The sequence below is a fragment of the Myxine glutinosa genome, chromosome 11 (genome assembly GCF_964187855.1).
Source record: "Myxine glutinosa chromosome 11, kmMyxGlut1.1, whole genome shotgun sequence".
NCBI classification, from domain to species: Eukaryota; Metazoa; Chordata; class Myxini; order Myxiniformes; family Myxinidae; genus Myxine; species Myxine glutinosa.
The window spans coordinates 7,045,388-7,073,183 of NC_136271.1; the positions used below are offsets into that span (position 1 = coordinate 7,045,388).

Consider the following 27,796-nt stretch of genomic DNA (forward strand, 5'->3'; position numbering starts at 1 on the left):
TCATCCGTTCACTGTGCAGTAAACTGGTGTGACGTCATCCGTTCACTATGCAGTAAACTGGCGTGACATCATCCGTTCACCATGCAGTAAACTGGCGTGACATCATCCGTTCACTATGCAGTCAACTGGTGTGACGTCGTCCGTTCACTATGCAGTCAACTGGTGTGACGTCATCCGTTCACTGCGTAGTAAACTGGTGTGACATCAACCGTTCACTGCGTAGTAAACTGGTGTGACATCAACGGTTCACTGCATAGTAAACTGGTGTGACATCAACGGTTCACTGCGTAGTAAACTGGTGTGACGTCATCCGTTCACTGCATAGTAAACTGGTGTGACATCAAAGGTTCACTGCGTAGTAAACTGGTGTGACATCAACGGTTCACTGCATAGTAAACTGGTGGTTTGGCAGATGGCAATGATGTCGAGAGTTTTAGATCCAGGAGAGGTCCATCGAATTCAGGAGAGACAGATGTGATACTGGAGCACCATCCCATAGGGGAGAGCAGCCCTCCAATAAGCTACTTGGAGGCTGCGAGCACTTCCGGTTTATTTAGGGATGACTTGCAATGACAAAGGATTCCCTATCTGTAATCATGGCTGATGGTGAGGCCCAGAACTCGAGGTTTGAATCTTCCATTTTAACGACAAGATGACAATTTCAGCTAAGTTGCTTTATTTTTTTTTGTAACAAAAGTGATGATCCTTGATGTCTACCTAGATTGGTGATCGTTGTCCCGCTTTGTTGTTTGTCCATCGATAGGCCGAGGCCGACGTGGCATCTCTGAACCGGCGCATCCAGCTGGTAGAGGAGGAATTGGACCGTGCCCAGGAGCGTCTTGCCACAGCGCTGCAGAAGCTGGAGGAAGCCGAGAAGGCGGCGGATGAGAGCGAGCGGTCAGTTTCTCTTTGGAGCTCTCTTCCTATCACGTGCCACGTCAATATGGCTTATTTTAAACTATCCCGAAAGCGATGCCCGTTGAATATCGGAACGGGTGTGATTGAGACGCAGTCGGGAAGTTGTGAATGAATGTATTTTATTTTATAATGGAGGATACTTATTCAATTGTAGCCATTCATTTTGAATGGTAGTTGTGTTTGTCGATTTATTCTTTAATTATTTATTAAGATACATCAACCCTCACAAGGATACACAAGGAATTTTATGCAGGAGTTGACCGATATTGTTAACCATCAACTTATTGTTTTTGACAATTAGTGTATCTTGCTTCCTCGTGATGTGTTCTTGGGTCCAAAACATCATCGAAAGCATTTTCTGTTGCTGCAGAGGAATGAAGGTGATAGAAAACAGGGCCATGAAGGACGAAGAGAAGATGGAACTGCAGGAGATTCAGCTCAAGGAGGCGAAACACATTGCGGAAGAGGCCGACCGCAAATATGAAGAGGTGAGGCTTTCTTCCATCTATTTGTGTTTTGGCTGCCCTACGCTATAGCTACCCAATGCTCTTCCAGATTCCCTACTTCTTCCCAATTCCATCTTACTCCACTGCAATCCTTCTTTCCATCTTACTCTCTGCAGCGACAACCCTGAACGTCGTGTCCCCCATCGCACACATCTGGATGATTTTTTTTGCTTAGATTTTTTCAACTTCTCACTTAAGTTCCTGGTTTGTTTGTTCTGGTGCAATTCTAAATGGAACTTCTTCTTTCCTGAAAAGCGTAGGTCGCTCGCAAACTGGTCATCATCGAGAGTGAGCTGGAGCGCACGGAGGAGCGAGCGGAGCTCGGAGAAACGTAAGCAAACAAGGGCACGCGCTTGGCACACCGTGCACATCGTTTCCTCATTTGTCATTCCACTCCTTTCCATGTCGCACAAAGTTTATTTATCCTGTTCTTGTATATTTGACAATCTTCAGCAAATGCGCTGAGCTTGAAGAGGAATTGAAGACGGTCACGAACAACTTGAAGTCCCTGGAGGCTTCTGCTGACAAGGTAAAGTGTGCGCCTAAGTGAGATGGCACGATGTAAAACAAGCTTGGCCGAAGGAAGATGTCTTCATTAAGATGCAAAAGTGAATGAGTAAGATGGGAGACGCAGGTGCAACACAGGAAACGAATGACAAAGCTTGGGTGTACAATTGTACATGAGTCTTAATTATTTTCCATTAAATCAGAAATTAGAAGAAGTTTGCGGAGGGAATAGATGTCACTATCAGCCAGACACAAAGTAGATCCTGACGCTCGCTCTTCCCCTATAAGATAGCTCGTACTGCAGTGTTATCTCTGCCGGAAACATTACATTCTCAACCTTTATACAACAGCTCGCCCAGGTGGGGGCTGGGATGGGGAGGGGGGGTCCCATCCACATAATTGCCACAGTAGTGAAGGAGTTTATATTTTGAATGTGGTTTTTGAAGTCAGGCTGAGGGCCTCGATATAAATTATTTGATTAAGAGGTCGCCATTGCAGATTTGTAAGAATCGGTGTAACAGAAGCAGTTTTCTTGTCTCGGATGATGAATCTGACTGCGGTGTTCCCGGTAGGTGCTAATTCCAAGATTCGGTGAAGGAAGTGCGGTGAAGTACAGAAAACATTAATATTGTTAATGCGAATTTCTATTACTTTAAGGTCAAAAGCTGTCACGTAATCGCCACACCAAAGCAGCAGAAAGAAAAAGTTGAAAAACCGATTGTCCGCAATATAGATTGCTACAAATATGTATCTAATCTTTAGTCATCACAGGTGGGCACTCACCTTCGGGGAGGAAGTACCCTCTCGGCCCACCTACAGTGGGCAATGCGCTGCGGCACATTCATGGAAATGCACTTTTTTATTTTTGCCATTTTGAAAGAAATTTTATTGATCACAACGTATCATACTCAATACTTCTTTGCTGAAAGAATCAGAACTTTGAGAAGGTTCCATTGGATTATGAAGTTGATTTGTAATACTGGCTACCACCAAAGGTGGCGCTATTTTATGAATGGATTTGTAATACTGGCTACCACCAAAGGTGGCGTATTTTATGAATGGATTTGTAATACTGGCTACCACCAAAGGTGGCGCTATTTTATGAATGGATTTGTAATACTGGCTACCACTAAAGGTGGCGCTATTTTATGAAGTTGATTTGTAATACTGGCTACCACCAAAGGTGGCGTATTTTAGGAAGTTGATTTGTAATACTGGCTACCACCAAAGGTGGCGCTATTTTATGAATGGATTTGTAATACTGGCTACCACCAAAGGTGGTGCTATTTTAGGAAGTTGATTTGTAATACTGGCTACCACCAAAGGTGGCGATATTTTAGGAAGTTGATTTGTAATACTGGCTACCACCAAAGGTGGCGCTATTTTAGGAAGTTGATTTGTAATACTGGCTACCACCAAAGGTGGCGCTATTTTAGGAAGTTGATTTGTAATACTGGCTACCACCAAAGGTGGCGCTATTTTAGGAAGTTGATTTGTAATACTGGCTACCACCAAAGGTGGCGCTATTTTATGAAGTTGATTTGTAATACTGGCTACCACTAAAGGTGGAGCTATTTTATGTAGATTATTTGTAATACTGGCTACCACTAAAGGTGGCGCTATTTTATGAAGTTGATTTGTAATACTGGCTACCACCAAAGGTGGCACTATTTTAGGAAGTTGATTTGTAATACTGGCTACCACCAAAGGTGGCGCTATTTTAGGAAGTTGATTTGTAATACTGGCTACCACTAAAGGTGGAGCTATTTTATGTAGATTATTTGTAATACTGGCTACCACTAAAGGTGGCGCTATTTTATGAAGTTGATTTGTAATACTGGCTACCACCAAAGGTGGCGCTATTTTATGAAGTTGATTTGTAATACTGGCTACCACAAAAGGTGGAGCTATTTTATGCAGATTATTTGTAATACTGGCTACCACTAAAGGTGGCGATATTTTATGAAGTTGATTTGTAATACTGCTTACCACCAAAGGTGGCGCTATTTTATGAAGTTGATTTGTAATACTGGCTACCACCGAAGGTGGTGCTATTTCCACCACATATATACATAGCCATGTACGTATATGCCCCATTATAGATGGATACAGTGTGAAAGATTCTCTTCCTTTATTACGTCGATCACTATATGGTTAAACCCTAACCCTAACAACTATGAAAAGACAGAATAATTTGACAATGGTGCAAGACTGCCTCATTGATGGCTGATGTACAGAGCAATGTTAGATCCGAGTTAACAAGCCGGCCTATTATACAAGGCGAGTGCAGAAGAGACTGAAGTTCCAGTAGACTTTTTTTCTTCTTTTTGGGCAAATGTTAACTCTATTTTTTATGATTTGTGTTGCTGATGCTGACAGCCAGATACCAGATAGCATGGGATTCTAGAGGCTGGTGCTTCAATAAACATTCTAAATAGGTAATGGTGGAATCAACACTACGCTTCACCGACACAGGGAATTTGTGCGTTGGTCTTGGGAAGAACACTGCGCCAGTTTTAATGTCTTCGAGCACGTTAAATCAAAGCCGGAAAATTGCAACTTGAATGGCTGAAGATTCAATAATTAGGTACAAAAGGTGCACCGACCGACGCAAACATTATGCCTCAACCCTTTTGGTCGTATGAAATTACCTTTTGGAACATTTTTGTATTTTTCGCCGTGGCACAAAAGTTTGTCTTCAACGACATTTTAAGTGGAATCCAATTCCCGATGCACTGTAAATGATGAGTACTTTCACTCAAGGCAGTGACATCTTGTGGGCTCATTAAGAGTTGAGACATAACCGTCCTTTGACCCAATTGGGAGGAAATGGCCACGATGGCGAAGAAATTGCAACATTTCCACATGGCCCAGAAATCCTGCGTTCAATATTGCGTGAACGTAGTTATATCGCAACTTGGATTTGTTATCCTAAACGTTGAGAAAAATGATTCGTTGATATCAGTTTGGACCGGGGGGCATCATTGGCTGAGGGTGCGGCTGTGCCGCTGATGCAGTGCCCCCTGTAGGTTAGGGCAGGAATTTGTAATTTGTTCAGGGTGCCGGCGATGGTTCGCCTACTCTTCACGAAGAACACCGTGAGATCTTTAACGTCCACCAGCGAAAGACAGCAGATGGGACGACCAGTTTAACGTCCATCCGAAGGATGGCACACACATTGAATCTCGCACCAGGATGGCAGTTTATAGCTGGGCCAGGATTCAAACCCAGGCTAGACAGCTTATAGGTAAATGTGTGTACATCCAGGTACATGCTGCCAGCCCAGTGGAACATGTTGATCATATTAAAAAGTCAAAAGGGGTTAGATTTTCAACCGCCAGACATCGTAGTGACAAACCGCATGGTTAACAAAGGAAACCGCATGGTTAACAAAGGAAACCGCATGGTTAACAAAGGAAACCGCATGGTTAACAAAGGAAACCACATTTGTTTGGAGTTACTTTGCTACTTCATGATGACAATGGGGCTTTTTTGGTTTAGTTTGCATTGTTTATTTAATCTGGATAACCTGAGACTCAATTGGTTACATGGTGTCACATGTTGAGAAAACCAATGTTTGCCATTTGGGTGGAGGCCACAACAATGTGGTGTTTTTGATGGTTACCACATCTAGTAATAATTACCCGTTCCGATTAAACTGTGCTAATCTGTTTTCGTAATCTCTATGAGAACATGTAAATGCTGCAGAATAATTTTCCGCCATATTTTTTTCTCTTCTACAGTACTCGCAAAAAGAGGACAAATACGAGGAGGAGATCAAGAGTCTCACAGACAAGCTCAAGGAGGTAAACGAAAGGAAATCCACCAAACCGCATGCATGGCAGCCATTGCACATACAGACGGTGTACATGACATTTTATCTGCCTTTACACTTGTCTTTCACCATATTGAAATTTCACCATTCACCACATTTCACCATACACCATATTTCACCATTTACCACATTTCACCATATTTCACCATATTTCACAATATTTCACCATACACCATATTTCACCTTTCACCACATTTCACCATATACCATATTTCACCATATACCATATTTCACCAAATACCATATTTCACCATACACCATATTTCATCATACACCATATTTCACCATACACCATATTTCACCATACACCATATTTCATCATACACCATATTTCACCATACACCATATTTCACCATATTTCACCACATTTCACCATATACCATATTTCACCATATACCATATTTCACCATACACCATATTTCACCATACACCATATTTCACAATATTTCACCATACACCATATTTCACCATTCACCACATTTCACCATGTCACCATATTTCACCATATACCATATTTCACCATACACCATATTTCACCATATTTCACCATACACCATATTTCACCATATTTCATCATACACCATATTTCACTATACACCATATTTAACCATATTTCACCATATTTCACCATATTTCACCATATTTCACCATGCACCATATTTCACCTTTCACCACCTTTCACCACATTTCACCATATTTCACCATATTTCACCATATACCATATTTCACCATACACCATATTTAACCATATTTAACCATATTTCACCATATTTCACCATGCACCATATTTCACCTTTCACCACCTTTCACCACCTTTCACCATATTTCACCATATTTCACGATACACCATATTTCACCATACACCATATTTCACCATATACCATATTTCACCATATACCATATTTCACCATACACCATATTTCACCATACACCATATTTCACTGTATTTAACCATATTTAACCATATACGTACCATATTTCACCATACACCATATTTCACCATATTTCACCATACACCATATTCCACCGTATTTAACCACATTTCACTGTATTTACCATATTTAACCATATTTCACCATACACCATATTTCACCATACACCATATTTCACTGTATTTCACCATATTTCACCATATTTCACCATATTTAACCGTATTTCACCATATTTCACCGTATTTCACCATATTTCGCCATATTTTACCATATTTCACTATATTTCACCATACACTATATTTCACCATATTTAACCACATCTAACCATATTTAACCATATTTCACCGTATTTAACCATATTTCACCATATTTAACCATGTTTAACAATATTTAACCGTTTTTAACCGTATTTAACCATATTTCACCGTATTTAACCATATTTAACAACATTTAACCGTATTTAACCATATGTAACCATATTTCACCGTATTTAACCGTATTTAACCATATTTAACCATAGTTAACCATATTTCACCGTATTTAACCGTATTTAACCATATTTAACCATATTTCACCATACACCATATTTCACCATACACCATATTTCACCATATTTCACCATGCACCATATTTCACCTTTCACCACCTTTCACCACCTTTCACCATATTTCACCATATTTCACGATACACCATATTTCACTGTATTTAACCATATTTAACCATATACCATATTTCACCATACACCATATTTCACCATATTTCACCATACACCATATTCCACCGTATTTAACCACATTTCACTGTATTTACCATATTTAACCATATTTCACCATACACCATATTTCACCATACACCATATTTCACTGTATTTCACCATATTTCACCATATTTCACCATATTTAACCGTATTTCACCATATTTCACCGTATTTCACCATATTTCGCCATATTTTACCATATTTCACTATATTTCACCATACACTATATTTCACCATATTTAACCACATCTAACCATATTTAACCATATTTCACCGTATTTAACCATATTTCACCATATTTAACCATGTTTAACAATATTTAACCGTTTTTAACCGTATTTAACCATATTTCACCGTATTTAACCATATTTAACAACATTTAACCATATTTAACCATAGTTAACCATATTTCACCGTATTTAACCGTATTTAACCATATTTAACCATAGTTAACCATATTTCACCGTATTTAACCATGTAACAGCAATGACTAGAATGACTCGGTAGAGCGCATACCTCCTAAATATTTCCTCCTTGTGCTCCAGGCGGAAACGCGTGCAGAGTTTGCCGAGCGGTCGGTGGCCAAGCTGGAGAAGACCATTGATGACCTAGAAGGTACAAACACCTGTTGAACTCGACAGCTGTCCGTTTCTTTCATCGGATTTCGATACGACAAGGGAATAAATGAATTTTTTATTATTATTTTTGGATACGTAGTCAAGGCCGGTGGAAGAGCTAGTACGAGTACACTGAATGGAATCGGGATGCAACGGGACAAAAGGAACAGCAGAGAGGGGGGAAACATCAACTGCAGAGCCATAGGCCAAGACAGGTGGAGGCGGACAACCAATGGAGTGTGGGGAGGAATGGGGTGGACAACATCGATACAAAAGGAAACTCTCAGGAGGGAAAACTGGAAATTTGGAAGGACGAGAGATTGGGATTGGGTAGGATGGGGGATTAATGAGGGAAGAAAAGATCATGGTTTTCCATTGGAGATGATCTGAGATGGTGGTGAACAGTTGTCTTGAAGACTTGGAGGGAAGAGTGAGATTGAAGAGGATGTGGAAGGTGGTTCCACAGGCAAGAAAAAAAGAGGAAAGAATGAGTGGAAGTGAGCATTAATCCTGAATTCAAGTCGTTTCACCAAAAGAGGAGTGAAGGTGGACCATGCGTGCTCCGCAGAAACCTGAGGGTGTGTGAGGGGGGACAAAGCACGGAAAAGGCAGCAAGGCCAGAAAGGAGGAAGGTAGAGAAGGCCATCTGCTTGGAAATCAGCCAACATCACCGCTTTGCACAAAAAAGGTGCAAAAACAGATCCTAGCAACTACAGACCAATCAGCCTTCTCCCAATTATCAGCAAAGTCATGGAATCCATCATTGCTTCTGATATGAAATCTTTCCTCTTCTCCAATGGCTTGATCTCTGATCATCAATTTGGTTTCAGACCAGGTCACTCTACTCTGGACATGCTGCTTCTGCTGTCTCAACAATGGATGGAGGTCCTCAATGCCAAACAGGAAATTAGAGCTGTCTCCCTCGACATATCACGTGCCTTCGACACGGTCTGGCACCCCGCTCTGCTCACCAAACTCTCCTCCTTTGGTATCCATGGAAATCTCCACGCATGGCTGGCGGACTTCCTCTCTAGTCGTCGTCAACGTGTGGCCCTGAATGGGTTTCTCTCATCTCCTCTTCCTGTTCAGGCTGGAGTTCCCCAAGGCAGTGTTCTGGGCCCCGTGCTTTTTCTGGTCTTCATCAATGATCTCTCTGACTCTCTCGAAAATCCTCTCTATCTCTTTGCTGATGACTCCACTCTCTGCCGCTCCATTCCTCTTCCCTCAGATCGGCAGTCTGCTGCCTCCTCACTCTCTGAAGACCTGGACAGAATCACAGACTGGTCAAACAAGTGGAACATGTCTTTCAATCCTGACAAATCTCACACTCTTACTATGTCTCTCCGAAAAGATCGACTGGACAACCCTCCCATCTACTTTCTCAACAATCCTCTCCAAGAAGTTCTGTCGCTCAAGATTTTGGGTCTCACTATCTGCCATGATCTTTCTTGGGAAAACCACATTTCCAAGCTGGCCTCCAAAGCCAGTCGCCGACTGGGCATCCTCCGTCGTGCGAAGTCCTTCCTCGGCACACCTGAGCTCCTCACCACATACAAGGCTTTCATCCGCAGCTCAATGGAATACTGTTCTCCCCTATGGGCCGGTGCTCCTGCCTCACACCTAGCTCGGCTTCACGCTGTTGAAACCAAAGCTTTCAGAATTATTGGAATCTCCCGCGATGAAGCTATCTCTGAGGGCCTTTCACTCACTCACCGCAGGCAGGTAGGTGGTCTTTCTGTCTTCTACCGACTCCTCTCCGGCCTTGCACCCCCAGCTCTCTCTGTGCTCTGTCCCCCAAATATTCCTACAGGTCGCACAAGATCTGCCAGCAACCCTCTGATGGTTAAACTGCCGAAATCTCGGCTCTCCGCTCACCTTCACTCTTTCATTCCTCTTTTCTCCCGCCTCTGGAACAAACTCCCTCACTCCCTTCAATCCCACTCCTCCCTCCAGGTCTTTAAAACAGCTGTTCACCACCATCTCTTATCTTCCCCCATCCAAAACCTTGATCTTTTCTACCCCCGCTAATTCACCCCAGATCCACCTTGTTTGAAATTCCAACTTCTTTCCTGGAAGTCCTGGCAGTGTCCATATGTTTTATACCTCTCCCACTGCCCCCTTCCCACGCCCCCCCCCCCCCCAAAGCCCTCGCCCTCTCTCAGATCTCTCGAAGTCTCCATGTCTCTCGGTCCCTGCTCTCAAATGTTGTGTTTGTGTCCTTCCCCCTCTCTCCCCATCTTGTCTACCGCTCCCTATGTTATATGTTTAATGTGTCGGTTTGTCTTTCTGTGTGATTAATGTTCGCTCTTTCACGAGCCTCGATCTTGTATACAAAAAAAAACAAAAAAAAAAAAAAAAAAAAAAAAAAAAAAAAAAAAAAAAAACAGAGAGACCACCGACCTGTGTACGATGTGAACGTGCTAGGCCCAGAGACTCGACTTCACCATGAGATACCAATGATTTTTTGAAGGCCTTGGTTTCCATGGCATCAAGGTGTGCTAGCCAGGTGTGCTAGCCAGGTGTGCTAGCCCAAAGGGAAGAGCAGCACTCAACCAAGCTGCAGATGAAGGCCTCATTTGCTTTGGTGTTATAAATAACTTGCCTTTCCGATATTACCCACTTAACATAATGAGGTGTTAATTGTTTTCAATCTCCTACCTTTCCTGCTTTATATTTTATTATTTTTCAGATTTACACTTCCTCATAAATCACGACACAATTGCTCATCTTTGTCTTGCTCTTCCACCGTTGCTTATCTACTCCAACCGTGTGACTGTGTTTTGTTCGTTCCTCTTCTTCTCGGCACCTTATTCAGACGAACTCTACAACCAGAAGCTCAAGTACAAGGCGGTCAGTGAGGAGCTGGACCACACCCTCAACGACATGACCTCGATGTAACCGCAAACTTGATCCGACCATTTGGCTACCTTTGCCCCTATCCCAGCATGCCTTGCAGCACTCAAAACCTAAACTGCTCACACCTTGTATGTATATCTCGATGATTATTCGTCGAGGCACCAAAACTAACGCACACAAACCTTCTAATGTGAGTTACTAACCGCGTTGATGATCCATAACGATTTAACTTACCGCGTTAACCCTTTAACCCTCGGATGCATGGCATTCGATGGGCACCGGGTCCATTGAAACTCAGCCACGCATCCTCAGGTTAACAAGCAAATTCTTACCTGGCCACTTTCACACACTAGGCCGCAGCCTCGTACCTCCTCACTTTTTTTAACATCGCAATGTTTTCGAGATGTTACTACAAATTGACTGGATTTGTATGGACTTACAATGCCTGTTCAAGCGTTAACTCTCTGCACTCAAGTTTCCTTGGAGAGACTCTAACTTCAAATGTTTTCAATCGATGGATGCGTATAATGAGCTAACATCTTCCTTGCACGTGGTTTGTGATTTTTATCTGAACCAATATTTTAACAACCAAACTAAAAAAAAGTAACATTATTCATTCAGATTGTTGAAAATCGTTATTTTTCCGTTTTTAAATTTGAGGTCATCTACGTAGGAAGTGAACGAAAATAACAACGTTTTGACTCTGTTCCTCATACATTCCCCTTGAAATCACCTTTCCCTTTTTCTCACCATTTTCTCGAACTCTCCTGCCCTCCAACTTCCTCTCCTTTCTCAATTTAACCTTCACCGAACCTTCCTCTCTTGTAGCTCAAGATGTCTCGTCTCTTTGGTGCTTTTGCTTGGCTGTATTTGCGAGTGATGTGTGCAAGTTGCTGGCTGTGAATGCAAGGTGGCTGTGATTGATGTGGGTGCAGGCAGAGGGCTATGCTTGATGTGGGTGCAGGCTGGAGATGGCTATGCTTGATGTGGGTACAGGCTGGAGATGGCTCTGCTTGATGTGGGTGCAGGCTGGAGATGGCTATGCTTGATGTGGGTACAGGCTGGAGATGGCTATGCTTGATGTGGGTGCAGGCTGGAGATGGCTATGCTTGATGTGGGTACAGGCTGGAGATGGCTATGCTTGATGTGGGTGCAGGCTGGAGATGGCTATGCTTGATGTGGGTACAGGCTGGAGATGGCTCTAATTGATGTGGGTGCAGCCTGGAGATGGCTATGCTTGATGTGGGTACAGGCTGGAGATGGCTATGCTTGATGTGGGTGCAGGCTGGAGATGGCTATGCTTGATGTGGGTACAGGCTGGAGATGGCTCTGCTTGATGTGGGTACAGGCTGGAGATGGCTATGCTTGATGTGGGTACAGGCTGGAGATGGCTATGCTTGATGTGGGTGCAGGCTGGAGATGGCTCTGCTTGATGTGGGTACAGGCTGGAGATGGCTCTGATTGATGTGGGTGCAGCCTGGAGATGGCTGTGCTTGATGTCGGTGCAGGCTAGAGATGGCTGTGCTTGATGTCGGTGCAGGCTGGAGATGGCCGTGATTGATGTGGGTGCAGGCTGGAGATGGCTGTGCTTGATGTCGGTGCAGGCTGGAGATGGCCGTGATTGATGTGGGTACAGGCTGGAGATGGCTCTGATTGATGTGGGTGCAGGCTGGAGATGGCTGTGCTTGATGTCGGTGCAGGCTGGAGATGGCCGTGATTGATGTGGGTGCAGGCTGGAGATGGCTCTGATTGATGTGGGTACAGGCTGGAGATGGCCGTGATTGATGTGGGTCCAGGCTGGAGATGGCTCTGATTGATGTGGGTGCAGCCTGGAGATGGCTGTGCTTGATGTGGGTGCAGGCTGGAGATGGCTGTGCTTGATGTGGGTACAGGCTGGAGATGGCTCTGCTTGATGTGGGTGCAGGCTGGAGATGGCTCTGATTGATGTGGGTACAGGCTGGAGATGGCCGTGATTGATGTGGGTGCAGGCTGGAGATGGCTCTGCTTGATGTGGGCACAGGCTGGAGATGGCTGTGCTTGATGTGGGTGCAGGCTGGAGATGGCTGTGCTTGATGTGGGTACAGGCTGGAGATGGCTCTGCTTGATGTGGGTACAGGCTGGAGATGGCTGTGCTTGATGTGGGTGCAGGCTGGAGATGGCTGTGCTTGATGTGGGTGCAGGCTGGAGATGGCTCTGATTGATGTGGATACAGGCTGGAGATGGCTCTGATTGATGTGGATACAGGCTGGAGATGGCTCTGCTTGATGTGGGTGCAGGCTGGAGATGGCTCTGCTTGATGTGGGTACAGGCTGGAGATGGCTCTGCTTGATGTGGGTGCAGGCTGGAGATGGCTCTGCTTGATGTGGGTACAGGCTGGAGATGGCTGTGCTTGATGTCGGTGCATGCTGGAGATGGCTCTGATTGATGTGGGTTCAGGCTGGAGATGGCCGTGATTGATGTGGGTGCAGGCTGGAGATGGCTCTGATTGATGTGGGTACAGGCTGGAGATGGCTCTGCTTGATGTGGGTACAGGCTGGAGATGGCTGTGCTTGATGTGGGTGCAGGCTGGAGATGGCTGTGCTTGATGTGGGTGCAGGCTGAAGATAGCTCTGTTTGATGTGGGTGCAGGCTGGAGATGGCTGTGCTTGATGTGGGTACAGGCTGGAGATGGCTGTGCTTGATGTGGGTGCAGGCTGGAGATGGCTATGCTTGATGTGGGTACAGGCTGGAGATGGCTCTGATTGATGTGGGTGCAGCCTGGAGATGGCTATGCTTGATGTGGGTACAGGCTGGAGATGGCTATGCTTGATGTGGGTGCAGGCTGGAGATGGCTATGCTTGATGTGGGTACAGGCTGGAGATGGCTATGCTTGATGTGGGTGCAGGCTGGAGATGGCTCTGCTTGATGTGGGTACAGGCTGGAGATGGCTCTGATTGATGTGGGTGCAGCCTGGAGATGGCTGTGCTTGATGTCGGTGCAGGCTAGAGATGGCTGTGCTTGATGTCGGTGCAGGCTGGAGATGGCCGTGATTGATGTGGGTGCAGGCTGGAGATGGCTGTGCTTGATGTCGGTGCAGGCTGGAGATGGCCGTGATTGATGTGGGTACAGGCTGGAGATGGCTCTGATTGATGTGGGTGCAGGCTGGAGATGGCTGTGCTTGATGTCGGTGCAGGCTGGAGATGGCCGTGATTGATGTGGGTGCAGGCTGGAGATGGCTCTGATTGATGTGGGTACAGGCTGGAGATGGCCGTGATTGATGTGGGTCCAGGCTGGAGATGGCTCTGATTGATGTGGGTGCAGCCTGGAGATGGCTGTGCTTGATGTGGGTGCAGGCTGGAGATGGCTGTGCTTGATGTGGGTACAGGCTGGAGATGGCTCTGCTTGATGTGGGTGCAGGCTGGAGATGGCTCTGATTGATGTGGGTACAGGCTGGAGATGGCCGTGATTGATGTGGGTGCAGGCTGGAGATGGCTCTGCTTGATGTGGGCACAGGCTGGAGATGGCTGTGCTTGATGTGGGTGCAGGCTGGAGATGGCTGTGCTTGATGTGGGTACAGGCTGGAGATGGCTCTGCTTGATGTGGGTACAGGCTGGAGATGGCTGTGCTTGATGTGGGTGCAGGCTGGAGATGGCTGTGCTTGATGTGGGTGCAGGCTGGAGATGGCTCTGATTGATGTGGATACAGGCTGGAGATGGCTCTGATTGATGTGGATACAGGCTGGAGATGGCTCTGCTTGATGTGGGTGCAGGCTGGAGATGGCTCTGCTTGATGTGGGTACAGGCTGGAGATGGCTCTGCTTGATGTGGGTGCAGGCTGGAGATGGCTCTGCTTGATGTGGGTACAGGCTGGAGATGGCTGTGCTTGATGTCGGTGCATGCTGGAGATGGCTCTGATTGATGTGGGTTCAGGCTGGAGATGGCCGTGATTGATGTGGGTGCAGGCTGGAGATGGCTCTGATTGATGTGGGTACAGGCTGGAGATGGCTCTGCTTGATGTGGGTACAGGCTGGAGATGGCTGTGCTTGATGTGGGTGCAGGCTGGAGATGGCTGTGCTTGATGTGGGTGCAGGCTGAAGATAGCTCTGTTTGATGTGGGTGCAGGCTGGAGATGGCTGTGCTTGATGTGGGTACAGGCTGGAGATGGCTGTGCTTGATGTGGGTGCAGGCTGGAGATGGCTGTGCTTAATGTGGGTGCAGGCTGAAGATAGCTGTGCTTGATGTGGGTGCAGGCTGGAGATGGCTATGCTTGATGTGGGTGCAGGCTGGAGATGGCTATGCTTGATGTGGGTGCAGGCTGGAGATGGCTATGCTTGATGTGGGTGCAGGCTGGAGATGGCTGTGCTTGATGTGGGTGCAGGCTGGAGATGGCTATGCTTGATGTGGGTGCAGGCTGGAGATGGCTGTGCTTGATGTGGGTGCAGGCTGGGGATGGCTGTGATTGATGTGGGTACAGGCTGGAGATGGCTATGCTTGATGTGGGTGCAGGCTGGAGATGGCTGTGCTTTATGTGGGTGCAGGCTGGAGATGGCTGTGCTTGATGTGGGTGCAGGCTGAAGATAGCTCTGTTTGATGTGGGTGCAGGCTGGAGATGGCTCTGCTTGATGTGGGTACAGGCTGGAGATGGCTGTGCTTGATGTGGGTGCAGGCTGAAGATAGCTCTGTTTGATGTGGGTGCAGGCTGGAGATGGCTCTGCTTGATGTGGGTGCAGGCTGGAGATGGCTGTGCTTGATGTGGGTGCAGGCTGAAGATAGCTCTGTTTGATGTGGGTGCAGGCTGGAGATGGCTCTGCTTGATGTGGGTACAGGCTGGAGATAGCTCTGTTTGATGTGGGTGCAGGCTGGAGATGGCTCTGCTTGATGTGGGTGCAGGCTGGAGATGGCTGTGCTTGATGTGGGTGCAGGCTGGAGATGGCTCTGATTGATGTGGATACAGGCTGGAGATGGCTCTGATTGATGTGGATACAGGCTGGAGATGGCTCTGCTTGATGTGGGTGCAGGCTGGAGATGGCTCTGCTTGATGTGGGTACAGGCTGGAGATGGCTCTGCTTGATGTGGGTGCAGGCTGGAGATGGCTCTGCTTGATGTGGGTACAGGCTGGAGATGGCTGTGCTTGATGTCGGTGCATGCTGGAGATGGCTCTGATTGATGTGGGTTCAGGCTGGAGATGGCCGTGATTGATGTGGGTGCAGGCTGGAGATGGCTCTGATTGATGTGGGTACAGGCTGGAGATGGCTCTGCTTGATGTGGGTACAGGCTGGAGATGGCTGTGCTTGATGTGGGTGCAGGCTGGAGATGGCTGTGCTTGATGTGGGTGCAGGCTGAAGATAGCTCTGTTTGATGTGGGTGCAGGCTGGAGATGGCTGTGCTTGATGTGGGTACAGGCTGGAGATGGCTGTGCTTGATGTGGGTGCAGGCTGGAGATGGCTGTGCTTAATGTGGGTGCAGGCTGAAGATAGCTGTGCTTGATGTGGGTGCAGGCTGGAGATGGCTATGCTTGATGTGGGTGCAGGCTGGAGATGGCTATGCTTGATGTGGGTGCAGGCTGGAGATGGCTATGCTTGATGTGGGTGCAGGCTGGAGATGGCTGTGCTTGATGTGGGTGCAGGCTGGAGATGGCTATGCTTGATGTGGGTGCAGGCTGGAGATGGCTGTGCTTGATGTGGGTGCAGGCTGGGGATGGCTGTGATTGATGTGGGTACAGGCTGGAGATGGCTATGCTTGATGTGGGTGCAGGCTGGAGATGGCTGTGCTTTATGTGGGTGCAGGCTGGAGATGGCTGTGCTTGATGTGGGTGCAGGCTGAAGATAGCTCTGTTTGATGTGGGTGCAGGCTGGAGATGGCTCTGCTTGATGTGGGTACAGGCTGGAGATGGCTGTGCTTGATGTGGGTGCAGGCTGAAGATAGCTCTGTTTGATGTGGGTGCAGGCTGGAGATGGCTCTGCTTGATGTGGGTGCAGGCTGGAGATGGCTGTGCTTGATGTGGGTGCAGGCTGAAGATAGCTCTGTTTGATGTGGGTGCAGGCTGGAGATGGCTCTGCTTGATGTGGGTACAGGCTGGAGATAGCTCTGTTTGATGTGGGTGCAGGCTGGAGATGGCTCTGCTTGATGTGGGTACAGGCTGGAGATAGCTGTGCTTGATGTGGGTGCAGGCTGGAGATAGCTGTGCTTGATGTGGGTGCAGGCTGGAGATGGCTGTGCTTGATGTGGGTGCAGGCTGGAGATGGCTGTGCTTGATGTGGGTACAGGCTGGAGATGGCTGTGCTTGATGTGGGTGCAGGCTGGAGATGGCTGTGCTTAATGTGGGTGCAGGCTGAAGATAGCTGTGCTTGATGTGGGTGCAGGCTGGAGATGGCTATGCTTGATGTGGGTGCAGGCTGGAGATGGCTATGCTTGATGTGGGTGCAGGCTGGAGATGGCTATGCTTGATGTGGGTGCAGGCTGGAGATGGCTGTGCTTGATGTGGGTGCAGGCTGGAGATGGCTATGCTTGATGTGGGTGCAGGCTGGAGATGGCTGTGCTTGATGTGGGTGCAGGCTGGGGATGGCTGTGATTGATGTGGGTACAGGCTGGAGATGGCTATGCTTGATGTGGGTGCAGGCTGGAGATGGCTGTGCTTTATGTGGGTGCAGGCTGGAGATGGCTGTGCTTGATGTGGGTGCAGGCTGGAGATGGCTCTGCTTGATGTGGGCCCTGTCAAATGGCTAATGTGGGTGCAGGCTGGTGATCGCTGCTGTGCTGTAGGTGCTGCAAGATGGCTGCTGTGGGTGCACGCTGCAGATGGCTATTTTCAGGCCATAAATACTTTAAACAATCATTTAAATTATCCGCCATTGCTTTGCATACCTCAAGAAAACAGTTCAATGGCCCGTTCATGATATTGTGCAATTAGGATTTGTTTTTGAGGCCTTGCATCAATAATCGGCTGTTAGAATTCCAATTGGAAACACATTGGCCTCAGCATTTTTTATGCCTGTGAAAGAAGAGTATTCCTTTTCATGGAAGGATAGAATGTTGTCACCTGGCTGTAGATATAGGTAGATGGCTGTTTATGCTGGCTTGCTGAGCTGCATGGTAACGCCATTTTTTAAATTTTTCTGCTGCAGATAAATGGCGATGCAATCTTCTGTGCCTGGACCCTGCTTGCCATTGTCCTCTCTCCTCCTGCCCTTACACTTCCTGCCCTGCTTCCTGCATTGGGTTTCGTTTCGCTCTCCTTCGTCTCTGTATTCATCTTTTTCGTTATTTTTCCCTCCTTTTTCCTTTATTCTTTTTCTCTGTTGCTGATATCTTCTTTCATGTTTTTTTCTTTTCTTTTTATTCTTCGTCTGCTTTTTATGCACTGGTCACTGCCCACCTGCCCTTACGTTTGCGGGTTTTTCCTCATGACTGTGCTCACTACGGTTCTGTTGTAAAGCTCAAACTTGTGAGCCCTGCATTGGCTTCTTTCTTTTCCTGGACAATGCTAATAAAAACTGGGGCGGTTCCTTGCTCGACATCTCCAATGTTTTATCTCTCATTTATTGAGGCCTACGTTCTTCTGAACAATGGCACATGAAGGTGTCATCTCTTCCTTTCACACTTCTCTTCTTCCTTCAATTTCACTTGTTTGCTGCTGCTTTAAATATTTATTAAATAATAGGTGTGTCAATAAAATGTGTACAGACTTTCATATGTCAGAAAACAATTAAATAGCAGAGAGAAGGGTGAAGTTGAGTGTTACAAATACCTAACATATGGCGTTAGTGTGTGATTGGATGATTGAACACCAATCAGCTACGACCCATAAGGAAGTGCGGAATGACAAGTTGTCGATTCACAAAGTCTGCATCTATTTTATTGAGACACCCTGTTGTTGAACGACAATGAATTTTATGGTTCTGGCTTGCCAAACATTATATATATATATATATATAGTTGCTAATTCCAGCACACAAGTCATGTTCTGCGTTAGCGACACAGAATAATCATTAGAAAGAATCTCAAAATTAAAAGCCGGTCCGCGTCTCCTTTGTACTCCAACTAAACTTGACGAAAACGACAGGTAAAACAAATTGTACATTTTATTGATTTGTGTTCTCTGCCAATCTTACTATAATTCACCAAATGTCCGTCCGTCCGTTCCCAGGTACCACAAAAACGGCTCAACCGATCTCAACGATATTTTGGGTGGGTATTCCTAGGACCCCCTGGAGTAAAATAGGCTATATTGTTTTTCCAATTTTTCCAATTTTCCAATTTTCCACTTTTCCAAACACGATGGAATAATAATTACCGATATGAACAGTGATGTGGCTTTTGTTGAAATTCTACAAATACTGTTTATTCTTCGTACCAGGAGAGAGTAGATCGAATCCTGACGAACTCTTCCTATATAAACGTGCGACTCCGAAGTAACATGGCAGCGTGTGCAAAGCGACTGAGAAACAGGTGTAGCGGCCACTTCCGTGTTACAGATTCGGCGCGCACTCTTCACACATAAACGTGCGACTGAGAAAGACGTGTAGCGGCTGCTTCCGTTTTGCAGAATTCAATCTTTTTTCAAAATGGGCGCCATGTACTGTTTAGATTTTGATGATTTGCGTGTGATATGATTCAACGGATGTTTATATGAATCGTTTAAAATAAAAAAAAGCCTTCAATTTCTGATATTTTGCCCTTTCATTTGGACCTCCCAATTGAAGCCCCGCCCATAGGGCGGGTACCGTTGCTCGTAATCTCTCTATCTTATAAAAGAAAGTTTTTGTTTGTTTGTCTGCGCAAGCTAATCTCCCCGAACGGTGAAAGATAGGAGGAAACCTCTAATACTAAAAATGTCGGGACAGGCCCCGGGAAGGTTATAGGCTAGGTGGCGAGGCTGGTTGAGGCTGCTTCGGCCGGGCTGGGCCCATTTCGCAATTAAAAGCTGAGGTGAATTATAGTAGTCAATCTTTTACGGCCGCGAGTAAAAGCTGAATTATAGTAGTAAATTAATTCAAAAAGAACCAAAAATGTCGGGACGGGCCCCGGGAAGGTTATAGGCTAGGTGGCGAGGCCGGTCGAGGCCGCTTCGGCCGGGCCGGGCCCATTTCACAATTAAAGGCTGAGCTGAATTATAGTAGTCAATCGTCTATGCCCGCGAGTAAAAGTTAAATTATAGTAGTAAATGCATTCAAAAAGCACCAAAAATGTCGGGACAGACCCCGGGAAGGTTATAGGCTAGGTGGCGAGGCCGATCGAGGCCGCGTCGGTTAGGCTGGGCCCATTTCACAATTAAAGGCTGAGCTGAATTATAGTAGTCAATCGTCTACGGCCGCGAGTAAAAGCTGAATTATAGTGGTAAGTTCATTCAAAAAAGAACCAAAAATGTCGGAACAGGCCCCGGGAAGGTTATAGGATAGGTGGCGAGGCTGGTCGAGGTCGCGTCGGCCAGGCTGGGCCCATTTCACAATTAAAGGCTGAGCTGAATTATAGTAGTCAATCGTCTACGGCCGCGAGTAAAAGCTGAATTATAGTAGTAAATTCATTCATAAAGCACCAAAAATGTCGGGATGGACCCCGGGAAGGTTGCAGGATAGGTGGCGAGGCGGGTCGAGGCCGCATCGGCCGGGCTGGGCCCATTTCGCAATTAAAAGCTGAACTGAATTATAGGAGTCAATCTTATACGGCCGCGAGTAAAAGCCGAGTTAGAGTAGTAAATTCATTCAAAAAGAACCCGGCAACGCCGGGTGTAGTCAGGTTCACTATGTCAATAAATTATATTTCGTTCAAAATCATGGTAGATTAGCAAACCTATACGTTTTTGGAAAGGTTATAGCATAAGGAAACTAAAAATCAATGTTTACATTTGGAGAGATACCTGTATGGCGGTCATTTTGGATTTTCAAAATGGCCACTGGAAAATACATATTTTGTTCTATTTCTGCCTCGAATTACCCTAAAAACTTTTAAAAATATACTAAACCTATATTTTCAGGGACAAGGAATCCAATGAAAGTATCAAATTAGTGCTATGGGGAATGGTAAGACACGAATCAAAGGTTTTGAATTGCAAAATACTGTCTTTATATTCAGGATAAGTTGCATAATCAAATACATGTTATCATTTTGTACAGGCAGTTAATAACATCAAAATGTGTCACAATAATTCATATCACCAAACATACACAGGCAGTCAGCAAAATCATATATACACATGCAGTCAGTATAACTTCACATCTACACAGGCAGTCAATGACAAAATATACACAGGCAGTCAATGGCATCAAACATACACGATTACAGAATATGCCATTCAGAGTTCGTCATCACTGTCCTGTGTGTCGTATCCGACAATATAGTCCGCATCGTTTTCACAGTCCGTTCCACACAAGCAAAGGTCGGTCAAATTGATTGGCAAATCGAATTGGTAGAATGGTCGATCGAATCGAATTCGATGAATCGAATCGAATCGAATCGATCGAATGGTCGAACGAAGCGATTGGTCGAATGGTCGAATTGGTCGAATGGAATTGGTCGATTGGTCGAATTGGTCGAATTGGTCGAATCGAATTGGTCGGAATTGGCAAATGTAAACATTGATTTTCAGATTTTCCATGTAATAACGTTTCCAAAAATGTATAGGTTTGCTAATCTACCATGATTTTGAACGAAAAAACATAGTGAACCTGACTCGTGCTTTCGGCTAGTATATTATAAAGGTTTGTTGAAGAGTTGATGAAAAAAGCTCAAATGGTAAAAACTGAAGCTAATAAAATCCAGACATAGCCTGGACAGACACAGTGAAGCTCATGATAAATAAATAAATAAACATTGAATTGTTTTAAAAAACCCTAACCCTAACATTTTGATCTAATTACTAATTACACTGGACCAAAAAAAACTTTGCGTCTTCTGCCGAGGTAAATGAAGGTGTGCTTTATTAATTAAATCATGCCGATTGCAAATCTGACGTCAGAATTGACTCAGCACATCAGGATTTTGTTACAGAAAAATGACATTTTTATGCATTATTTATTTTAATAAAATCAAGCACATTGTACAAATGCACAATATAAACACATCATATAATGTAGAGTAACGGTTAACCATAAACCGAAGCACATTGAACAACATAAACACATTGTATAAACTATAAAATACCCGTATTAACATTAACTATACGTTAACTGTTTAGAAATGCTTTAATACTTGTTGTTGCACTTGTGACGAGCAGTGGTTTGTTTCTGGATAAACGAGCAGTAGTCCCTCATCATGTTGGGGTTTAACCCCCCTGATGGTGTGTCTGCATTGCGTTGACAACTCGGTGGAACCTCTCACCATGCTCATCGCTCATCACACCAAGGATGGCTGGGAAGAAGTCCAAAAATGCAACTTCAGCGACATAGAGCAACCCATTTCTCCAAAGACCTTTATCATATGTTGAACCAACTCGGCCAAGTGGGCTGCTCTGTGGTTCCCCAGGAAATCATGGACTACCAACCATATTGAAAGCCTTCCATATACAGCCAGCTCCAGTGGGTCAGCCTTGACTGGAAGATTGGGACGGTTCAGCCATGGGGACGGTGAATGGCATCGACGTTCGTTTCCCATTAAACCATCGTGGCAGTCCGGAGGTACAAACAGTGCAACATACGTGTGGTTCCCATATCCTGTCTTGGTCGCCCACCTTGTAACTGAAGTTGTGCTTGTCTGTGGCCTTGAGACGATTGGTGATGTTTTTTTCCGTTGGGTACGAGGTCTATACTTGCCACATACCAAGCAAAACCAGTCTGCACTGTTCAGACATGTTTGTCTATTCATATCAATCTGAAAGACAGTGCATTCAGAAAGTATTCAGACCCCTTCACTTTTTTCACATTTTGTTACGTTGCAGCCTTATGCTGAAATCGTTTAAATTCATTTTTTTTCCTCATCAATCTGCACTCAATATCCCAAAATGGCAAAGAGAAAACAGGATTTTAGAAAGTTTTGCAAATTTATTAAAAAGAAAAAACTGAAATATCACATTGACATAAGTATTCACACCCTTTGCTATGACACTTGAAATTGAGCTCAGGTGCCTCCCATTTCTCTTGATCATCTCTGAGATGTTTCTACACCTTGATTGGAGTCCACCTGTGGTAAATTCAATTGAATGGACATGATTTGGAAAGGCGCACACCTGTCTATATAAGGTCTCACAGCTGACATTGCATATCAGAGCAAAAACCAAGCCATGAGGTCTGTTGAAAGTTCAAGGAGGCAGAGATGAACATCTGAGTTTATTCAAACAACACAGTGACCGAACACGCAAGCCTTCAGCTGCAGGGCATCATCGAGCAACTAACTCGGCCTACCCGGAAACGGAAACAGGTTTACATAATATGTCATGTGTGATACCAAAGGGTTTTGCAGTATCCAACAAGGTCGAAGGAACTGCCTGCAGAGCTCAGAGACAGGATTGTGTCGAGGCACAGATCTGGGGAAGCCGACAAAAAAATTCTGCTGCATTGAAGGTTCCCAAGAGCACAGCGGCCTCCATAATTCTTAGATGGAAGAAGTTTGGAACAACCAGGACTCTTCCTAGAGCTGGCCGCCCGGCCAAACTGAGCAATCGGGGAAGAAGGGCCTTGGTCAGAGAGGTGACCAAGAACCCGATGGTCACTCTGGCTGAGCTCCAGAGATCCTGTGTGGAGATGAGAGAAACTTCCAGAAGGACAACCATCACTGCAACACTCCACCGATCTGGGCTTTATGGCAGAATGGCCAGACGGAACCCTCTCCTCAGTGAAAGACACATGAAAGCCGCTTGGAGTTTGCAAAAAAGCACCTGAAGGACTCTCAGACTGTGAGAAACAAGATTCTGTGGTCTGATGAAACCAACATTGAACTGTTTGGCCTCAATTCTAAGCGTCATGTCTGGAGGAAACCAGGTATCGCTCATCACCTGCCCAATACCATCCCAACGGTGAAGCATGGTGGTGGCGGCATCATGCTGTGGGGGTGTTTTTCAGCAGCAGGGACTGGGGGACTGGTCAGGGTTGAGGGAACAATGAACGGAGCAAAGTACAGAGATATCCTTCATGAAAACCTGAAACAGAGTGCACAGGCCCTCAGACTGGGCCGAAGGTTCACCTTCCAACAGGACAATGACCCGAAGCACACAGCCAAGACAATGCAGGATTGGCTTAGGGACAACTCTGTGAAGGCCCTTGAGTGGCCCAGCCAGAGCCCTGACTTGAACCCAATCGAACATCTCTGGAGAGACCTGAAAATGGCTGTCCACCAATGGTCCCCATCCACCCTGTCAAAGCTTGGGAGGTTCTGCAGAGAAGAATGGCAGAAAATCCCCAAATCCAGGTGTGCAAAGCTTGTCGCGTCATACCCAAGAAGACTTGAGGCTGTAATCGCTGCCAAAGGTGCTTCAACTAAGTACTGAGTTAAGGGTATGAATACTTATGTCAATGTGATATTTCAGTTTTTTCTTTCTAATAAATTTACAAAACTTTCTAAAATCCTGTTTTCTCTTTGTCATTATGGGGTATTGAGTGTAGATTGATGAAGGAAAAAAATGAATTTAAACGATTTCAGCATAAGGCTGCAACATAACAAAATGTGAAAACAGTGAAGGGGTCTGAATACTTTCTGAATGCATTGTATACCAATATTAAAATATAACATTATTTAAATTATAATATTGAAGCATAAACCGTATTAAAAAGAACACTTAAAACACGTGACATCGGATTTCTAAAAATATTCTGTCACTAAAAATCCTTACGTGCCGTGTTAATTCTCATTTCAGATTTGAAATCTGCATACTCTAATTAATTTTGACTTTTTTTTTTGGCCTCGGTAGCAAATTTGTTGTTCAGTGTTATTTTTCTCCATATTGTCGTAATAAAGGTTTGTTGAAAATTTCAAGACAAAAGTCCAAATGGTAAAAATGTTATTGCCTCGAGTTGCACAGACGGACAGGAATTATTATCATTATGTAGCCTTATAGTTATGTCATTATCATTATCATTATGTACCATTATCATTATGTACCACAGCACTGTGGAGGGAAATCAGGAGACTTATCCCCAAAGACGACTGGCTCAAAAGTTCATTGAATCGTTTTATTAAAAACATCTATTTAACAGAGCAAAACTATCATAATGTGCACATTTTGATAGGAGAGACGAACATGCTGCCTGCCCGACATCATAGCTCGCTCCACTGACAGTCTCAAGAATCAGTCCTTATATACCTTCATGTCCTCAAACAGAGGGAAGGGATGTTTGCATAGCTGCCTGAACCTGAGGGCAGCAAGTTGCTTGATACAATGGAAGTCTGTTTTCACCGCATGTTTTTTTTTGTTGTTGTTGTTGTTTGTATACAAGATGGAGGGTCGTGTAAGAGCTAAGATTAATCACAAAAAAACGGACACACAAAACATACAATAAAGGGAGTGGGAGACAAGATGGAGAGAGAGGGGGAGCACACAAGTACAACAGAAGAGAGCAGGGACATCGGGAGATCTGTGGGAGGGAGAGGGCTTGGGCCTTGGGGGGAGGGGCATGGGAAGGGGGGAGGGGGAGGGAGGATGGGGAGAGGTATAAAACACATGGACACTGCTAGGACTTCCAGGAAAGAAGTCGGTATTTCAAAAAGGTGGATCTGGGGTGAATTAACGGGGGTAGAAAAGATCAAGGTTTTGTTTTCAAGGTTTGCAAGGAAAGATATGCAGATTGTTAAACAATAATCAGAGTGAGGTTGCAGTTCAAGCTAATCAACTTTCAAAAGTTAACAATGGTCAATTTGACCTCCAGAGGAGTCACAGAGGATGTGCGAAGATTGCAATCAGTTTCAAGAATGCAGAACATTGTTCATGCAGATTCGACACTCAGATTAGGTCTCAAAGTCCGACATTTCAACGCCATTCAGTCTAATGTCCTTCAAAATAATTCATTTGAAAACATTCATTCGATATTTATATATGTATATATAAATATACACGTTTATATTTATAAGATTTCCTAAATCCTATTATCATGTATTTCAACATTGCACAGATGAATTCATCATTGGGAATACATAATAACACAACAATATATATTGTTACGGTCCGCGGATAAGGATGTTGTTTGCCGAGCGGAGGCACCGCGGCCGAACAGTTTTCCCCGACTAAACCCGATTCCCGAACGTTGGCCGGATCGCGCCACAGATATTCAATTTGGAAACCTCTAAAGCGACCGAATGTAAAGAGGAAGAAGAAGACGTACAGAAGAGTAATGGGATTTATTATTTACACACACAAGCAAAAGGAGCAGTCAAAGTTATATACAGGGAACATGGAAAAAGCAGGTGACACAGTGAAAATACTAGCTTATACAAACTTAATTAAATACCCAGGACAGAACAAACAGAACAAACTCACGTACACAAGAAGGATGGAATGGCAGGAATGAATGCTGGAAGGAGGATTGGGAAGGTTCAGCTGGGGCAGATGGTTCGGGCTTGATCCCGCACGGGACGTCGGCTGGACCTCGATGGCCACCGATGCCACCGCTATCTGGTTCCCACGGGGTACGGGTTGAAGCTGCCTGGTGGAGTCAACGCTGCTTGTGGAGCCAAAGCTGCTTCTCTGGCTCACCTCAGGACGCGTCTGCCATCTCTGGCGCAACTGCTTGTAATTGACCTTGAACCTTCTCTCTCTCTCGCAGGACCTTGCGCGTGCGCTTTTATAACGCCTCCGGCGATCAAGCCGCCGGCCTTCAGGACACGCCCATCGGGGTGCTCACCTCGGCCCTGGTTGGTCGCGCGACCCTCTGGCTCCGCCCTTGATGACGATGGGCGGGCACGCCTTTCTTCCCCGACCCGAGCACATGTTCAATGGTGGTTTTGGAGGGGGTGTAATATTGGCAATCGAGGCTTGGCCATGACGAAAGGGGAAATGGAGGTTTTGGGAATGGGAATGAAGAATGAAGGGAATCTATCTTATTTCACTCGGTGCAATGGAGTGTCATTTTAATGGAAGACAAAGCCTTAACCTAATACACAGAATAAGGAAATAAACTACTGAACAAGGGTATTATAGTGTCCTTCAATGTATGCTTTATGGAATTAACTACCGGAACGCCCTTTGACCTTTATACACACTGGAGCAAGGAGGGCTCAGACTAAAACAATAATTCACAACCATTTACTATACGATACAACACAATCAAAAAAACACAATCCTCATTTCCGCAACAATATATATATACCTATGTCCCCTTATTTTACAAATTAATTTACCAAAGTGCCAGCGATAACTCGCCTACGAGCTATCTACCCTGCTCAGAAAACACCGTAGAATAATTATTTGGCTTTCAATTCTCCCCCAGTACGTTACCATTGTTACCCCTGTTGTGTGAAGGTGGCCAGAAGTTGTTTGTCTGTGAGCACGATATCTCAAGGACTTGTGGACGAATTCAGATGAAAGTTGGTGGAGACGTTGTGTGTACGATGAGGACGAAATCATGGGGTATTGAACATCCGGATACTGGAATTTTTAGTTATTCTTCATTGATATGGAGACAAACAAAAACGATATATAGACGTTTCAAAAAGTTGGAATTATGACAAAACGTGGGAGACGAGTTGGTTCGGTGACAAAAACAAGCTGATCCGCATCAAGCTGAACAAGAACAAGCTTTTGGTCCAGCTGTGGATCCACATCTGACCTATCAGTGGGATACTAAACAAGCTGTTCACCTTGGCGGAGGTGTGCACTCTACCGATTTATTATTATTATCTTACTGCATTTCCCGAAGAAGCCCTGAACGCTTGTGTTCATTTTCGGGGATGTTATCAGCTTTTCCCCTAACACCCACATTCCCATTCCCTGTCTCCAAGGCAAAAACAAAACCGTGGCTTGTGCAGCAG

The 27,796-nt window shown here is 45.2% G+C and overlaps 1 protein-coding gene and 1 long non-coding RNA gene across 2 annotated transcripts in view; one reads left to right on the forward strand and one right to left on the reverse strand.

Annotated features, from left to right (window-relative positions):
* LOC137436383 (tropomyosin alpha-1 chain) overlaps window positions 1–18,429 on the forward strand; it is a 35,602-nt gene extending 17,173 nt beyond the window's left edge. The window contains exons 3-10 of the mRNA XM_068130102.2: window positions 764–897; window positions 1,289–1,406; window positions 1,685–1,755; window positions 1,878–1,953; window positions 5,675–5,737; window positions 8,001–8,070; window positions 10,888–10,966; window positions 18,031–18,429. Coding sequence (XP_067986203.1) covers window positions 764–897; window positions 1,289–1,406; window positions 1,685–1,755; window positions 1,878–1,953; window positions 5,675–5,737; window positions 8,001–8,070; window positions 10,888–10,966; window positions 18,031–18,034 — 615 coding nt within the window. The 3' untranslated portion in view covers window positions 18,035–18,429. The remainder of the gene's footprint in view (window positions 1–763; window positions 898–1,288; window positions 1,407–1,684; window positions 1,756–1,877; window positions 1,954–5,674; window positions 5,738–8,000; window positions 8,071–10,887; window positions 10,967–18,030) is intronic.
* LOC144894225 (uncharacterized) lies at window positions 18,141–24,806 on the reverse strand. The gene is made up of 2 exons (XR_013624887.1): window positions 24,527–24,806; window positions 18,141–22,711 (listed from the first exon to the last, which is right to left on the reverse strand). It is a non-coding gene; the product is annotated as an uncharacterized LOC144894225 (long non-coding RNA).
* Between the last annotated feature and the right edge of the window lie 2,990 nt (window positions 24,807–27,796).